Source organism: Anomaloglossus baeobatrachus, chromosome 8 (assembly GCF_048569485.1).
Source record: "Anomaloglossus baeobatrachus isolate aAnoBae1 chromosome 8, aAnoBae1.hap1, whole genome shotgun sequence".
NCBI lineage: Eukaryota > Metazoa > Chordata > Amphibia > Anura > Aromobatidae > Anomaloglossus > Anomaloglossus baeobatrachus.
In genome coordinates this window covers 118,522,785-118,541,151 of record NC_134360.1, presented here as the reverse complement: position 1 = coordinate 118,541,151, position 18,367 = coordinate 118,522,785, and the positions used below count along the sequence as shown (strand labels likewise).

The following is an 18,367-nucleotide window of genomic DNA, read 5'->3' as shown; positions in this document are numbered from 1 at the left end:
ACAAAACATACATTTGGTTCACGACTTGCCAGTTTCCACGTTTCTATAAAATATACACTTTTTTTACTTCTGTAAACCCATTTTTTACATACCACCTCCATCGTGTGATTTTCAGCCGTCACTTTCTGCACTGGAATGCCTCTGACCAAACCTGGAAAGAAATTTACACAACACGCACAAACTCACATAAACCTACTCATGGTAGATGTATATATGACTAATCTGCAATCACCGGAGCAGTAGAGCGGATGAGGGGTGTGTTTCTACAAGGTCTTTTTAGTTTCTCTACCTTGTATTAAGCACAGGTCTTACAAAACTGGATGTGTCTGGCCACCTGAGTACTGAGCAGTGGTGCCGCCCATATCTTGTCCACCACCACACTTATAATAATGGTCTTTGTCACATGTGTTCATTGGTTACTTGGGCCATTAATGAGTAGAGAACTCATGGCAGAGAAAGATTACCGCCCTTTATCAACAGACCTTCCTCAGTCACTGGCTCCTTGCGTCTCACACTCCGTTTCTTGCTGAATCGCTTGTTCCTGAAAGGATTTAAGAACACGAGAAGTGACAAATGTCACGGAGTGACAGGTGCCACCGATGTATGGTAATGGTCTGCATTGGTAAAGGACTCTAAACTCTAGGCTCGTTCACTACTTCTTTGTTGTCTGCACCTGTGCGAGCATCTCCTCTGGCTCCATCAGTCACCAACTCCTTTGATAACAGGAGAGCCTCCACCTGGGCTCATACACACTCTACGGTGTTTATAGGTTTATCACGTTACACTAGAAAAGATCTGCTGCCTATATCCACATATGACTATCTTACCCCTTTCCGCTCTAAGAACCACAGCAATCGCAAATCTTCATCTTGTTCTCCTATTTCGATGGGAGAGGAGCGAGTGGTTCGATTTTTATTACCTCATGTTGTGTAACCTCAGCATATCCAGTGTAGAATTAACCAATATCTTGGTATCTGGATCCATCTACGAAAAACAAAACTTAAAATCTGCATTCACAATAGGCTCATCTGAGACATGTTCAAAACCTGACAATTCTTGTTAAAGGAAAGCAATCATGAGATATATGTATGTCTGCTTTATCTTCCATTACAGATAAAAATATAAAAAAAACTTAATAGAAAAACTCAATCGATGAACAAATTAAAACTTAAAAATAGGTGTGACTTTCCACATCATCTTTCCCTCCTTTTTTAATCCATTATCCAAAGCATAATTAGGTTCAAAAAGTATGTGGCACCAGAGTTCTATATTTAGGAATAAAAGTCACATTGTATATATTGTACCTAACTGGAAATACCATAAATATGTTATGTGTAGCCTTAGGGCGGCTTTGAACGTTGCAACATCGCACGTGCGATGTCGGTGGGGTCAAATCGAAAGTGACGCACATACGGGGTCACTTTCGACATCGTTGTGTGTAAATTCTAGATGATACGATTAACGAGCGCAAAAGCGTCGTTATCGTATCATCGTTGCAGGCTCCGACTTTTCCATAATTATGCTGCCGCGACAGGTACGATGCAGTTCCTCGTTCCTGCGGCAGCACACATCGCTGTGTATGAAGCCGCAGGAGCGAGGAACTTCACCTTACCTGCCGCTATACGGAAGGAAGGAGGTGGGCGGGATGTTTACATCCTGCTCATTTCCGCCCCTCTGCCGCTATTGGCCGCCTGCCGTGTGACATCGCTATGACGCCGCACGACCCGCCCCCTTAGGAAGGAGGCGGGTCGCCGGCCAGAGCGACGGTCGCAGGGCAGGTGAGTGCATGTGAAGCTGGCATAGCGATAATTTTCGCTACGCCAGCTATCACAAGATATCGTACCTGCGACTGAGGCGGGGACTATCGCGTGCGACATCGTAGCATCGGCTTGCGATGTCGCAACGTGCAAAGCCCGCCTTACAATGGAAAACCATTTCAATGGCTTTTTTTAATCTTCGCTTGAACCACAGAAATCTGCATTGCAATCTTTCTTTCTACAAAAGGAAACAGATGATTCAAGACATAAATATCATTAAAAAAAAAAACAGAATGCCATAAATCATCCACATACCTTAAACCAAATTATTATGATTATTAATAAATTAGAAAATGCTCCAGTATCTACCAATATATCTAAACATGTCCACAATTTAATTTATTCTTTCGGGATAAAATTAGTAAAATAAAAAACTATTTTCAATTACTTTTTCCACTATAATTTACAATGAATTGCTAAATGTAGGGAAAAGTCCCTTTTTTTTTTTTTTTTTTTATATAGGACTATCTCCCCTGTAAAACTGGAAAAACCTGTATTCCTGAAACCAGAACTAAACAAGCTTTCTTTTTTTTTTTTTTTTTTTAAATGTTTTACAAATGGACATAATACCTTCCAACATTATTGGGGCAAGTCTTTTAAGATTTTTAGATTAGCTAACATGGTACAAAAATATGTATTTACCTGCCCCTATTCTATTTTAAGATATAATGCCGCTGGACTGTTAAAACACCAATTGTTCAAGGATTCAAAGTAACAAATGTTGTACTTGTAAACTCTCTATTCTCACCAGGCTGTCCAACATATTCCTCTAATTCTTACTGAATCGTCTGACCACCTTGTAAAACCATTTGCCGGGCCACTTCCCCAGCATGATGTAAATCTTAATTAGCCGGGTTAACATACACCCCTGTCTCCTACACCTTCTTCTTCTATTTCAACATATCCTTCTGACTGCAACATCTGCGCCACACTTTACCAAACACCTGTGCATGGTAGCATAAAGCCCACTATAACCAATTAACTTACCATTAATAAAGAATAAATACTCAGACACATGACATTTGGATAAAAATGGCCGTGGTGTTTTATTATTGGTAACTTGATAAATTAAATTCACCATATTATTGAAATTCAATAACCATAAAATTCCATAAATACCACCATAAAGTACCATTAACCACTTATAAAACCACAATCCACCCAACATAGTTGGGCGATTTTTTCCCAACTAATAAAACATCACGACAAAAATAATAAACAGTTAAAAACCATGACTTTACACTGGGAGGGCGGGCGGGGGATTCTTCTTTCTTCACAGCTGGAAACTGACACAGCTGGCTCACAGCTGGCTCCTTATAAAGGCAAGTCTCCTGCATATTTACCTCTGTCCACCAATGACAGACTTTAAAATTGGCGCGCAGCAGGCTGACCAATCACACAGCCTGCTCGCGTTACTCACAGGGGGCAGATTAACCCCATAAATTCCCATCATAACAACTTCCATTACCACCACGCAGCAGGCTGACCAATCACAGCAGCCTGCTCGTGTTACCACATGAAGGGAATTAACCCTTCATTCCCCATACTGAATTTGGCACCGCTCAATGCCACAACTTAAACTTGAAACACCTATAAACATACTGTCAGGGGGCCCATGCCACCATGTAATCACCAGGCTATACGCTGCTGGTGATTATACATGGTAGCATAAAGCCCACTATAACCAATTAACTTACCATTAATAAAGAATAAATACTCAGACACATGACATTTGGATAAAAATGGCCGTGGTGTTTTATTATTGGTAACTTGATAAATTAAATTCACCATATTATTGAAATTCAATAACCATAAAATTCCATAAATACCACCATAAAGTACCATTAACCACTTATAAAACCACAATCCACCCAACATAGTTGGGCGATTTTTTCCCAAACGGCCGAGTATTAACAATACGAGGCCCCCCCCAAACACCGCAGCCATTTTTCTATCATATTCTGGATACCCACATTAAAAATGTCCAGACCAACGTCAGAGAGATGTACCCCATCAGACCTGTACAGGCCAACCGTAAAACCTTCCAGATCACTATGGCGATATGAGAAGTCGCCCAAACTAACAAAAAATTTTGCCATGTCGCGATTGACACGTTTCCTTATTTTTTCCAAAAAGGCAAGCTGGCCATTCCAAACCAGTCTCGGAACAATTTCAGAAAAAATCAATGCTGAATAAGGAAAAAGATTCTTTAATAACGCAAAATCTCTGCGGAAATTAGATAACAAGTCCAAAGTCTTTATTTTACCCAAGTCATTCCCTCCAATGTGTAAAATTATAAGGTCAGGATACGGATGAGTCAACAGCATACCTTTTAAGGTGCCAAGTAAATTAGAAAATTTCAGACCCCTTATACCGTACCAAAAAACATTTATCAGTTCATACTGAAAAGATAAGTTTTCTGTGTAACTTCTACAAGCCGCTCTCCTCTGCGCCCAGTGTATAAACGAATGGCCTACAAGCCAAATCACCATTGGGCCTAGAATTGGAGAGAGACAGAATAAATTAATTATAATAAATTCGGGCGTATATACAACTGATAGCGTTTTGACGCCCATCTGCCAATTTTACCAATTCTTTTTCCCGAGAGGCCAGCTCTTGCTGCCTCGGTTGCCGCCCCGATCCGAAAAGAATGTGATGAGAAGTTGGAGCTATCTAGCTGCAACTTAACCATACATTTTTTTAATATTGCATTAAATTGAAACTTAGTGGCAGGCGAACCGTCTACATGTAAAAACAACAAACCCGGGGTATCCCCCCGTACAGTAAGCCATTTACATAAATTGGTGACAGGGCATATACATGAATCCCATAAAGGACGCAACTTCACAGAACACCCTTTACCAAGTTGATCCATTTTGGACCTACTAATAAATAACACCGCACAAGAGTCAGATACATAAACATCCTTTCTATATAAACCCGAGGTGTTGTACCGACTATGGGACAACAACTCACTAATTCTGAGTGCTGCGAAGAAACAAAGCACAAAAGCTGCACGAAATAAACATAACTCAAAATTGTTAAAACAAACTTCACTCAACATAAACCATAATCTTTCTAAGAGATTCACGGATATAGGCCTGCGGCGATCAGGCACAACACAACCTTTTTTACAACCCTTTAGCGCCTGCCGAACCACAAATAAGCTTAATAGAGACTCCTCACCATATAATTTTAAGAAAAAAGAAATTCCACAAAATGTTTTATACAAAAAATTATAACGATAACCTAAACCAACATAAAAATTCAAAAAACCAAGTGCTGTCGACACATCACACTTGCGGGGAACCAGATTCCTGGAATCACAAAATTGATTCCATGCCAACCAAGCAGCCGAGTATGCCTTCCAAGTCCCTGGTGCAATAGAATTTTTAATGGAATCTGCTACTAATCCAAAATTGCCTCCCACAACTGGGACGGGCATGCAGTCAAAAGGGGATCCATCTTTCCTGAACTCTTCCTGAATTCCTCTAACCGCTGAGAAGAGAGGTAAAAAACGGAAGCATTATTGCACTCAGGAGCAAAACGAGCCTTCAACCAAATATTCCACTTCAGACACAATAGAACCAATCTGCGCAACACACCACCCAGAAACCTACACTTCACCACCAAGGTGTTCAAAGCAAAAACCAAACCTTGACAATGCGATATGAGTATAATCCCCCTATTCGCTAGTTCCTTACCCCAAATATGCACTGAAACAAAAACCGGAAAAAGCTCCAATAACACCTGCTTCTCCAGCAAACCTTCCGACAACCAAGATGAAGGCCATGAAGAAAAGCACCAGTGTGTACGAAAAATCGTACCGAACCCCACTTCCTTAGACACCCCTGTAAACCAAAGGAGATCCTGAGACAACATAAAATCCTGTTGAACGCAGCTAATCCCGTTGAAACTTTCTAAAAATTCATACCAAATTCTTAAATCCTTCCTCATCTCACACGAAATTCTAATGTGTGAACCTGAACACCTAACACCCTTAGTTGCATCATACAAACGTCTGGAAAACACTCTCCCCATTGGCAGAATTCTTAATGCAAAGTTCAAACCACCCAGCAGAGATTGGAGCTCTCGCAGGGTACACTTTTTCTTCACTAAAAAACTCGCAATACAGCCTTTTAACTTCGTAATCTTCTGGCCAGGGAGCCTCAATTCCATTTTTTGTGAATCCAGAACAATCCCTAAAAACTCAAGCTCCGTACAAGGGAAAACTGTTTTATCCTGAGCTAACGGCACCCCAAAAAACTTCATCAAACCCAAAAATTTATTTAGCAATTGCAAACAACGTCCTGACCTACCAACAAAAAGGAAATCGTCCAAATAATGTAACATACCCCCCTCTGTAAACCCCTCTTGAACTGACCAATGCAAAAACGTGGAAAAGGACTCAAAATAATAACATGATAAAGAAAAAACCCATAGGGAGGCACCTGTCAAAATAAAAAGAGCCCTCAAAACAAAAACCCAAAGAATTAAAACCCAAGGGGTTAATTGGCAGAAGCCGGAAGGCAGACTTGATATCAGATTTGGCCAGGAAACAATCCAGGCCAAACTTCCGTAGCAAATCCACAGCCTCATCAAAGGATGTGTAACTCACCGAAGATGCATTAGGATCAATAGCATCATTCAGTGAGCTACCTGCTGGATAAGACAGGTGATGTATGATCCTAAAAGAATTAACCTCCTTCTTGGGGACAACCCCCAAAGGTGATATCCTAAAATTTGTAAACGGAGGAAATTCAAAAGGACCAGACACCCTGCCTAACAACAGCTCTTTTTCAATATGTGCCCTGACTACCTCCTTATGGCTATCAACTGATTGTAAATTCCTAGTTACATTACAACCTATACCTTCAAAAGAAGGTACAGGAAAACCTGCCTGAAACCCACTACGAACCAGAGCTGCCTTCGGCCTGTCTGGAAAACGGTCTAGCCACGGGAGCATTCCTTCCAGGCTCACTGGAGTCTGAGCCTTTGAAAAACTGCTCCCTAACACCAGATGGCTGTACCGTGGACTGACCATGCTTTTTAAAACATTTAAACAAGGGGTGAGCCCCGCCACAAAACGAGCACTCATGGCGAAAGCGACAGGTACCCTGCCACTTGCACGAGGACTCATTGAATGCAAAGCACACCCCCCTTTTTGAATTGACATTCACCTGCTGTCTGTGAGGGTTCTGTCGCTGAGGCAGCATTAAATTCAGCCATAACCCGACATCCTTAACACCCCACTTGACAGCAGGATGAACCGCCAACTTCTGCCTGAAAGACTCATCGTAATTCAGCCACGCTAAGCCACCGAAATTACGATAAGCCTCCAGAATACAATCTTGGTGCTGAAACAAACCACTACACAATTTAGGAAACTTCTCCCCAAGAACTGCAGCATAAATGGAGAAAGCCTGTAACCATGAATAAAATGATTTAAAATTTTTCTTTCGTTCTGACTCAACCTCTTGTTTTCCATCCGGTTTCTCCACTTTATGCTGCAGTTCCCTAGCAACCGGTAACAGAGAAAAGATCTCTACATATTCTTGTCTCCAAATCTTTTCCTTAAGGAAAGCACTGAGATGAAAACCCAAAGGGGAAACATCACATGTCAGTGCTTCCTTTAAATGAGACTCTGCCACCCCAGGGAACCTGTCCTGAATAGAAACTTCAGCAACAGGTGCCTGGGGTAGCACTACATGGCCCCCAAGCAGTTCAGACAAAGTCCTAATGACCATGTCCTTTACACAATTAACATTGGGTGCTCCAGCAAGGGGGCTCTCACCATGTCCTCCGCTCCCGGGTCCATCCAACGCGCTGTACTGGGGTTGACGACCTCCGCTCGCTGCGACGTCCTCTTCGGATTCTTCTGTCGAGCTCCAGACCTGCGTCGCCGCCGCCAAAGCCCCAGCTGAGCTCTTTTGCAATGGGGCTGGCGGCGCGTACAGGCCCGTGAGCGACCCAGGATCTCCGCTATACCCGGCCACAACAGCCGGAGCGGAACTCCCGACGGCGACTTCCGGGATAATCGCCCGCCGAGCCTTCTGGGAGTCGCGCCCTGATGACGCGGCCAAATCTCGTCGGCTTCTTGGGCGGTCTCGCGATGCTCCGGACCCTCCTCTCGCCGGAACTCCCGCCTCTCGCGATGTCTCCGGCGTCTTCCTCCCATCGCCGCGCCGACCGCGAGCAGATGCCGACCTCTTCCTCCCTCCGCCGGACCGCTGAGAACATGATGCAGGCGGTGAGTAGACGTCGCTCTTCTTCCTCTTCTTCCGCAGGGATCTCCGGACGTCTTCTCCTTCTCCGGGCCGCAGAAGTTCTTCCCTCCGCGCAGGAACGCCGGCGAGATCCGAAGCTGGATCCAGGACCACTTCGGCGGCTTCGTTCACCGGCGCCAGACACCTCTTCAGCCACTCCTCGCCGTCCGCTGCGCCGACCCGAGCCATCATCTTCTCCAGGAGGGACTCCATCTGGATTCTTCTTTCTTCACAGCTGGAAACTGACACAGCTGGCTCACAGCTGGCTCCTTATAAAGGCAAGTCTCCTGCATATTTACCTCTGTCCACCAATGACAGACTTTAAAATTGGCGCGCAGCAGGCTGACCAATCACACAGCCTGCTCGCGTTACTCACAGGGGGCAGATTAACCCCATAAATTCCCATCATAACAACTTCCATTACCACCACGCAGCAGGCTGACCAATCACAGCAGCATGCTCGTGTTACCACATGAAGGGAATTAACCCTTCATTCCCCATACTGAATTTGGCACCGCTCAATGCCACAACTTAAACTTGAAACACCTATAAACATACTGTCAGGGGGCCCATGCCACCATGTAATCACCAGGCTATACGCTGCTGGTGATTATACATCTTCCCACAATCCTTTCTTTCAACTTTCCTTCCTTTCCCTTCAGCGCCACATTCCATTGTGACAGCTGTAGCCGTCTGCTCTGAGGCATACCTAACACCTTAAAAATCTCTAAGGTATGGCGTACAACTTTCTTTTCCTCTCTGTCTGTCACTAATAGAGATGAGCGATGTTCGAGGCTTGAGGTTCGCCAATTTCATGTTCGAGTGATTTTGGGGGGTGTTGGAGACGTTCGACGAACTCGAGCTTTTTGCTAAAAGCTCGACAGTTCGAGTTACGTTCAAGAACGGTTCGAGCACCAAAAACGTAGCTTTGTGCACACGTTGCTGTCTGCATGTGTCCTGCGTCCCCAGCACAATCCCTCTCTCTTTCCTACTCACCGATCACGGATGTCTCGCTGCACGGCTGTCACGAATCTGCGGCATCTTTTCCTCTTTTGAAAATGGCTGCCGCTTCATTATTCAATCAGTTACTCCGTGCTTTCCCCGCACACCGGCGCCCATGATTGGTTGCAGTCAGACACGCCCCCACGATGAGTGACAGCTGTCTCACTGCAACGAATCTGCTGGCGGGCGGTTCCATATCGTGTAGTAAAATAAATAAATAAATAATAATTAAAAAAAAATGCGCTTCTCCCATATTTGATACCAGCCAGGATAAAGCCACACGGATGGAGGCTGGTATTGTCAGGATGGGGAGCACCACGGTATGGGGAGCCCTCCAGCCTAACAATATCACCCAGCAGCTGGTCCGGAATTGCCGCATACATTAGATGCGACAGTCCCGGGACTCCACCCAGCTCATCCCGAATTGCCCTGGTGCGGTGGCAATCGAAGTAATAATGAGTTAATCATGCCAGGCGTCTCCCCGAGATACCTTCCATGATTAAACTGAAAGTGAAAGTAAAGAAACACACAAAGCGAAAAATCCTTTATTTGGAATAAAAGACAAAAAACCATCCTCTTTCACCATTTTATTAAAATCCCCAAATACCACTCCAGGTCCGACGTAATCCACACGACACTGCTACATGAAGATGACAGGGAGCGTTCTGTGTCCTCTCCAGGTAGCACCTGAAGTGAAACGCGCTGTAATCTGAGACTTCAGTCTGCAATGCAGAAGTCAAGATTACCAAATCTGCTTATGTTTTTAATTAGAGCCAGTAGCTCAATGGTTAGAGCGCTCGCCTAAGAAGCATTACCTCACGAGTTCTAGCCCCGGGCGTCCCAGTAAATAATTTAATTTGTTTTTAATTTTAAAATTAGAATTATTTATTTATAATTCTAATTTCATTTAATTATGCACTGAGGGGAGGAGCTGGACATCAGCTGTGAGCCACACCTCTAAAATCGGAGCACTTCACGGAATGAGGCTGCATTGCTCTCTCTTTCTCTGTCAGTCAGTTAGTCTCAGTCAGTCTCAGTCAGTCAGTCAGTCTCAGTCAGTGAGTCAATCAGTCAGTCAGTCTCAGTTAGTCTCAGTCAGTCAGTCAGTCTCAGTCAGTCAGTCAGTCTCAGTCAGTCAGTCAGTCACAGTCAGTCAGTCAGTCTCTCTCAGTCAGTCAGTGTCAGTCTCAGTCAGTCAGTCAGTCTCAGTCAGTCAGTCTCAGTCAATCAGTAAGTCACAGTCAGTCAGTCTCAGTCAGTCAGTCTCAGTCAGTCAGTCAGTCTCAGTCAGTCAGTGAGTCAGTCAGTCAGTCTCAGTTAGTCTCAGTCAGTCAGTCAGTCTCAGTCAGTCAGTCAGTCTCTCTCAGTCAGTCAGTCTCAGTCAGTCTCTCTCAGTCAGTCAGTCTCTCTCAGTCAGTCAGTCTTTTTCAGTCAGTCAGTCTCAGTCAGTAAGTCACAGTCAGTCAGTCAGTCAGTCTCAGTCAGTCAGTCAGTCTCAGTCAGTCAGTCAGTCTCTCTCAGTCAGTCAGTCTCAGTCAGTCTCAGTCAGTCAGTCAGTCTCAGTCAGTCAGTCTCAGTCAGTCTCAGTCAGTCAGTCTCAGTCATTCAGTCAGTCTCAGTCAGTCTCAGTCATTCAGTCAGTCTCAGTCATTCAGTCAGTCTCAGTCAGTCTCAGTCATTCAGTCAGTCTCAGTCATTCAGTCAGTCTCAGTCAGTCAGTCAGTCTCAGTCAGTCAGTCAGTCTCTCTCAGTCAGTCAGTCTCTCTCAGTCAGTCAGTCTCAGTCAATCAGTCTCAGTCAATCAGTCTCAGTCAGTCAGTCTCAGTCAGTCTCAGGCTAAGTTCACACTTCCGTTGTTTTGCATCAGTCACAATCCATCGCCTAGAGGAATTACGGTATCCTGCAAAATATTTTGCAGGAATCCTGTTTTTCCCCATAGACTTCTATCAGTGACGGATTGCGACTGATGATGCTGCGTTGCATCCGCTGTAACGTTTTTTGAGCAGCGCGATCCGTAGGATTTTGCTGCGCATGCTCTCTCTGGCTCCCTGCACCCGAAACCAGGATACACATCGGGTAACCAAGCAATGCGCTTTGGTTAGTTACCTGATATTTACAGTGGTTACGGGTGCAGGGAGCCCGCGCTAATCAGTGTACGCTGGTATCCAAGATAAATATCGGGTAACCAAGGAAAAAGTGCTTTGCTTTTAGTTACCCGATATTTACCCTGGATACAGTGTGCAAGGAGGTCGACACTTCCCCACTCGGCTCTGCCCCCTCCCACACTCCGCATGTGTACACTCACACACACAATCACACACACACACACACTCACACACACTCACTTGTCCCCAACCCTGCAGTCCCCGCGGCACTGACGTCCTCAGCTCCACGGCCCCGCTCGGCTCCGCCCCCTCACGCTCCGCCCCCTCCTGCACTCCGCATGTACACACGCATGTAGACACACACACAAACTCACACTCACACTCACTCACACTCACTCACCTGTCCGCAGCCATGCAGACTGCGGCACTGACGTCCTCAGCTCTGCCCCCCGACCTCCACCCCCCCGAACTCCGCCCCCGCACACAATGGAGTCCGACAATGAAATTATTTTTTTTGTCATCCGTTGTACAGCGTATCAGTCACATGCGTCAAGCAACGCATGTAACTGATGCAAAACAACGGAAATGTGAACTTAGCCTCAGTCAGTCAGTTTCAGTCAGTCAGTCAGTCTCAGTCAGTCTCAGTCAGTCTCAGTCAGTCTCAGTCAGTCAGTCTCAGTCAGTCAGTCAGTCTCAGGCTAAGTTCACACTTCCGTTGTTTTGCATCAGTCACAATCCATAGCCTTGAGGAATTACGGTATCCTGCAAAATATTTTGCAGGAATCCTGTTTTTCCCCATAGGCTTCTATTAGTGACGGATTGTGACTGATGATGCTGCGTTGCATCCGCTGCAGCGCGGTCAGTCGTTTTTTAACTGACCGCCGGGCGGGAGCAACGCAGCCTGTAACGTTTTTTGAGCAGCGCAATCCATAGGATTTCGCTGCGCATGCGCTCTCTGGCTCCCCGCCCCCATAACCAGGATAAACATCGGGTAACCAAGCAATGCGCTTTGGTTAGTTACCCGATATTTACAGTGGTTACGGGTGCAGGGAGCCCGCGCTAAGCTGGTATCCAAGATAAATATCGGGTAACCAAGCAAAAAGTGCTTTGCTTTTAGTTACCCGATATTTACACTGGATACAGTGTGCAAGGAGGCCGACACTTCACCACTCGGCTCTGCCCCCTCCTGCACTCAGCATGTGTACACACACTCACACACACACACACACATACACTCACACACACTCATTCACTTGTCCCCAGCCCTGCAGTCCCCGCGGCACTGACGTCGTCCTCAGCTCTGCCCCCCGAACTCTGCCCCCCCCGAACTCCACCCCCCGCACACAATGGAGTCCGACAAAGAAATTCTTTTCTTTGTCACCGTTGTCATCCGTTGTACAACGCATCAGTCACATGCGTCAAGCAACGCATGTGACTGATGCAAAACAACGGAAGTGTGAACTTAGCCTCAGTCAGTCAGTCAGGCTCAGTCAGTCAGTCAGTCTCAGTCAGTCAGTCTCAGTCAGTCAGTCTCAGTCAGTCAGTCTCAGTCAGTCAGTCAGTCTCAGTCAGTCAGTATCAGTCTGTCAGTCAGTCTCAGTCAGTCAGTCTCAGTCTGTCAGTCAGTATCAGTCTGTCAGTCAGTCTCAGTCAGTCAGTCTCAGTGAGTCAGTCAGTCTCAGTCTGTCAGTCAGTCAGTCAGTCTCAGTCAGTCAGTCTCTCTCTCTCTCTCTCCTCTCATCTCTCTTCTTTCGCTCTCTTTTCTCTCTCTCTTTTCTCTCTCTCTGACCTGGCGATGATCAGCTGATGCGGTCACCTGACGGGATCAGCTGACACTATAAGTCGAGCGGTGAGGCCCGCTTTTTACCGGCCAGCCGGCTAAACTATCAGCTGATGCTGTCGGACAGGAGTCTGCACAGAAGTGTGTAGTTTGTTTGTTTTTTTTTCCACTGATGCATCATCTGATTGCATAAAAGCCGTTTATATAATCAGCTGCTGTGTCATGTGATTCAGGCCCTTGAACCTGACACATGATCTGATCGTTTTGCCTTCCAGCAAACCGATCAGATGATATTTGATCCGAATTGGACGGTGCGGGACCCTTGACACAGGATTACTGCGGAGGGGGTTCTTTATTTCAATAAAGATGGAGTCATTAATTGTGTTGTGTTTTATTTCTAATAAAAATATTTTTCTGTGTGTTGTGTTTTTTTTTATCTGTACTAGAAATTCATGGTGGCCATGTCTAATATTGGCATGACACCATGAATTTCAGGCTTAGGGCCAGTTGATAATATACAGCTATCCCTAACCCCATTATTACCCAGTGAGCCACCTGTCACCAGGGTAGCTGGAAGAGTTGGATACTGCGCCAGAAGATGGCGCTTCTATGAAAGCGCCATTTTCTGGGGCGGCTGCAGATTGCAATTCGCAGCAGGGGTGCCCAGAAAGCTTGGGCACACTGAGCTGCGGATTCCAATCCCTAGCTGCCTAGTTGTACCTAGCTGGACACAAAAATTGGGCGAAGCCCACGTCATTTTTTTTTATTCTTTCATGAAATTCATGAAATAATTAAAAAAAAAAAGGGCTTCCCTATATTTTTGATTCCCAGCCGGGTACAAATAGGCAGCTGGGGGTTAGGGGCAGCCTGTAGCTGCCGGCTGTACCTGGCTAGCATACAAAAACATGGCGAAGCCCACGTCATTTTTTGGGGGGCAAAAAACTCCTGCATACAGTCCTGAATGGAGTATACTGAGCCTTGTAGTTCTGCAGCTGCTGTCTGTCTGTATGGAGGAGAGCAGACAGCAGCTGCAGAACTACAAGGCTCAGCATGCTCCATTCACTAGTGTATTCAGGAGAGCAGACAGCAGCTTCAGAACTACAAGACTCAGCATACTCCATCCAGGACTGAATGCAGGAGTTTTTTGCCCACCAAAAAAATGACGTGGGCTTATTTATATTATTATCGCCATATTTTTGCATGCTAGCCAGGTACAGCAGACAGGTATGGCTGCCCCCAACCCCCAGTTGCCCATTTGTACCCGGCTGGGAACAAAAAAAATAGGCAAGCCCTTTTTTTAATTATTTCATAAATTTCATGAAATAGTTAAAAAAAAAAAAAATCGACATGAGCTTCGCCACATTTTTGTGTCCAGCCAGGTACAACTAGGCAGCTGGGGATTGGAATCCTCAGCACAGGTTGGCCCGAGCTTTCTGGGCCCCTCTGCTGCGAATTGCAGTCCGCAGCCGCCCCAGAAAATGGCGCTTTCAGAGAAGCGCCATCATCTGGTGCTGTATCCAACTCTTCCAGGAGACCTGAAGCCGGGTGGCTTGCTGGGTAATAATGAGTTAATACTAGCTTTGTTTTACTAGCTAGTATTAAGTCAGAGATTCCTAATGTCAGGCAAGTTTGACCCGGCCATTAAGAATCTCCAATAAAGGGTTAAAAAAAAGACACCACACAGAGAAAAAATACTTTAATAGAAATAAATACACAGACACATTAGAGACTCCATGTTTATTAATCCCTCTCATCCCTCCACGATCCATGGTCTTCTGTCTTCTTTCTCCTTCAACCCATGCAGCTCTGCTACATCAGACAGCGCTGCATGGGAGGACGCTGCTGCTCCCCATGCAGTCTAATCACTCAGTCAGTGAGCAGAGGCTGCAGGCTGTAAGCGGTGACGTCACCGCTGACAGGCGGGTTGCTATAGCAATGGTGATCTCCGTTATTGACCGGCTGTGGCAGTCGGTGACTAACGGAACAGGGAAGCAGAACGGGGAAGTCGACCATGTGCCAGAGCATTTCGCCAATATACGGAGATGCTGGAACTATCATCGTGTACCGGAGAGATGCAATGACAGGACCTAGCATGACGTCATAGCCATGTGACCAGTCTGTAGCCAATGAGATAATAGACACGTGACTGGTCACGTGCTTTTTTTGATGTCACGGAAGGTCCTATCATCAGTGCTGGTTACCGGGAGGATAAAGCGATTATCAGAAGGAAAAGTGGCGGGAAACAGAGTGCAGGATGCGTCGCAGGGACCTGTAAGTGTTATGGCAATGTTTATTAACTGTATTTGTACATTTATAATGTGTTTTTTATGTGTTTGCCTGCCATTAGTTTAAATGGGGCTTGAGAGTTTCGTCGAACCGAACTCGAACGGGGCCTCCGTTTGACGAACCGAACCGAACTCGAGCTTTCAGAGGCTTGCTCATCTCTAGTCACTAATTCTATAACATTCTGAGAACCTTCCAACTTCTCAACTTTCTTTTTATCCACCTAAACATTGTTGCTGTCTTGGATGCAGTTGGATTACACTAATTCAAGACTATATGATGCACGCTACAGTCCAGCTGGCACTGGGGCGTTCCACCCTTACTCTAGCTCCCTCAGCTAAGTAAAAACAAAGGTGTCCCGTGAAAGGAGGATGACGTACAAAAATGTCACATACAAGAATGTCCCGCCCTCTGGACTTGGTCAGCTGTACCAATTTATTGTCCTGATCCCTATCTTCGAACACGGGTATCCCCCCTGCATCCTCAAACTACGGATCGGGTCAGTCTAACCAGCTATATCCAACTGCTGCCGTCTTACCCCCTACTATCCATCCTCCGAATCCCTTGTGACAATTGAAATCCACACCACATGGTAGGAGTCAAGCGGGCACCACCACTGAGTAACTATTGGTTACCTTTAACTCCGATGGGGACACAAGGCTTGTCACCCCCTCCTCTCCAAGAACAACCTTGTTGGCAGTGAATACACAGTATGTAACACTTACCGGGGTTGTAGGTTGATCAGGTCTGTTGGAGCAGAGGGAGGTCCAGGTCCGTGACGTCCAAAGTATCGGGGTGTCCAGGTATCGGAGTGCTCCTTATGGGGGCCTCACATTGGCCGCCAAACTGTTTGGGGAGACCAGGGTCACGGAGTTGGATTTCAAATCAGAACTGTGCAGATGTATATGAATCAGGAAAATGACCACACAGAGAAACGTGTCTCTGTTTGGGAGAAGTGGAGGTCTTCTGCCCGTGTATTCAAAAATATAACATTTTATACAGCTTTTTGGACAGTCCTGTAAAACAGCATTCCTTTAAGTCATTTAGGTGTGTCTGGGAACAGAAGAGATTCTACTCAAGAATTTTGCTTATTTATGAGTCTAACCGGTTTTCAAATAACCTTTTCTATTGAAGAATGTCAGTTTACTTATTTATGAGACTACAAACTCATTACTTAGCCCTAAGCATAGTTTGTTTACATATACAATCCTTGCAACATTTCAGTCAGGTATATTTAGAAAGCAATACATAAAACATTCAAAATACAGATTAATCTTATCTATATATATATATAATTGCCTTATTCTGTCTGTCTGTCTTGCTCCAAAATGACATCATTACAGAGACAACCGTCGCATTGGCCGCTCGTCTCGGCCCGGCCCCGCCCCCCGCATGCATTGGCCGCTCGGCCCCACCCCCGCACATGTTGGCCGCTCGGCCCCGCCCCCCCACACGTTGGCCGCTCGGCCCTGCCCCCCGAACACATTGGCCGCTCGGCCCCACCCCCTGAACACACTGGCCGCTTGGCCCCACTCCACTCACACATTGGGCACCTATACACCTCCCCCCCAGGACTACTCCACCTATTAGACATCTCCCTCCAGGACTACTCTACCTATTAGACACCTCCCTCCCAGGACTACTCCAGCTATTAGACACCTCCCCCAGGACTACTCCACCTATTAGACACCTCCCCCAGGACTACTCCACCTATTATACACCTCACCCCAGGACTACTCCTCCTATTAGACTCCTCTCCCCCCAGGACTACTCCTCCTATTAGACTCCTCTCCCCCCAGGTCTACTCCTCCTAGTATACGCCTCACCCCCCAAGACTACTTCTCCTATTTTACTCTCTCCCCCCAGGACTACTACTCCTATTATACTCCTCTCCCCCCAGGACTACTCCTCCTATTATCCTCCTCTCCCCCCAGGACTACTCCTCCTATTATACTCCTCTCCCCCCAGGACTACTCCTCCTATTATACTCCTCTCCCCCACCCCAGGACTACTCCTCCTTTTATACTCCTCTCTCCCCAGGACTACTACTCCTATTATACTCCTCTGCCTCCAAAAGTACTCCTCCTATTATCCTCCTCTCCCCCCAGGGCTACTCCTCCTATTATACTCCTCTCTCCGCAGGACTACTCCTCCTATTATACTCCTCTCCCCCCAGGACTACTCCTCCTATTATACTCCTCTCCCCCCAGGACTACTCCTCCTATTATACTCCTCTCCCCCACCCCAGGACTACTCCTCCTATTATACTCCTCTCTCCGCAGGACTACTCCTATTATACTCCTCTCCCCCCAGGACTACTCCTGCTATTATACTCCTCTCTCCCCAGGACTACTGCTATTATACTCCTCTCTCTCCAGGACTACTCCTCCTATTATACTCCTCTCTCTCCAGGACTACTCATCCTATTATACTCCTCTCCCCCCAGGACTAGTCCTCCTATTATACTCCTCTTTCCCCACAACTTCTCCTCCTATTATACTCCTCACCTCAAGGACTACTCCTCCTATTATACGCCTCACCTCCAGGACTACTCCTCCTATTATACTCCTCTCTCCCCAGGACTACTCCTCCTATTATACTCCTCTCCCCCCAGGAATACTACTCCTATTATACTCCTCTCCCCCAGGTCTACTCTGCCTATTATACTCCTCTCTCGCCAGGACTACTCCTTCTATTATACTCCTCCTATTATAGTCCTCCTATTATACTCCTCTCTGAGGGGTGCGCAGCATGGGGGATGGAGCACGATGGGGGGTGCGCAGCATGGGGGGGATGAAGCACCATGGGGGGTGCGCAGCATGGGGGGAATGAAGCACAATGGGGGGTGCGCAGCATGGGGGGATGAAGCACGATAGGGGTGTGCAGCATGGGGGATGGAGGATGATGGGGATGCGCAGCATGGAGGATGGAGCTCAATGGGGGTGCACAGCATGGGGGATGGAGCACAATGGGGGTGCGCAGCATGGGGGATGGAGCACGATGGGGGGTGCACAGCATGGGGGATGGAGCACGATGGGGATGCACACCTCCCCCCAAAACACACACACCGCCACACATGCACCGCACAACACACCACACACACTGGGAACTACA

General features: G+C 46.4%; 1 protein-coding gene across 1 annotated transcript; it reads right to left on the bottom strand.

Annotated features, from left to right (window-relative positions):
• Window positions 1-3,515: 3,515 nt before the first annotated feature.
• Window positions 3,516-8,364, bottom strand: LOC142249286 (uncharacterized). Its single transcript, XM_075320914.1, has 2 exons — window positions 7,612-8,364; window positions 3,516-4,314 (listed from the first exon to the last, which is right to left on the bottom strand). Exons 1-2 carry the CDS (start codon window positions 8,294-8,296, stop codon window positions 3,728-3,730), a joined length of 1,272 nt encoding a protein of 423 aa, XP_075177029.1. The 5' UTR covers window positions 8,297-8,364; the 3' UTR covers window positions 3,516-3,727.
• Between the last annotated feature and the right edge of the window lie 10,003 nt (window positions 8,365-18,367).

Bases quoted from the DNA above. Each gene is read 5' to 3' on its own strand.
- LOC142249286 (XM_075320914.1), bottom strand. From the start codon at position 8,296: ATGGAGTCCCTCCTGGAGAAGATGATGGCTCGGGTCGGCGCAGCGGAC. The intron at 4,315-7,611 runs GTGAGAGCCCCC...CTCCAATTCTAG, and splicing joins ACCCGGGAGCGGAGGACATG to GCCCAATGGTGATTTGGCTT.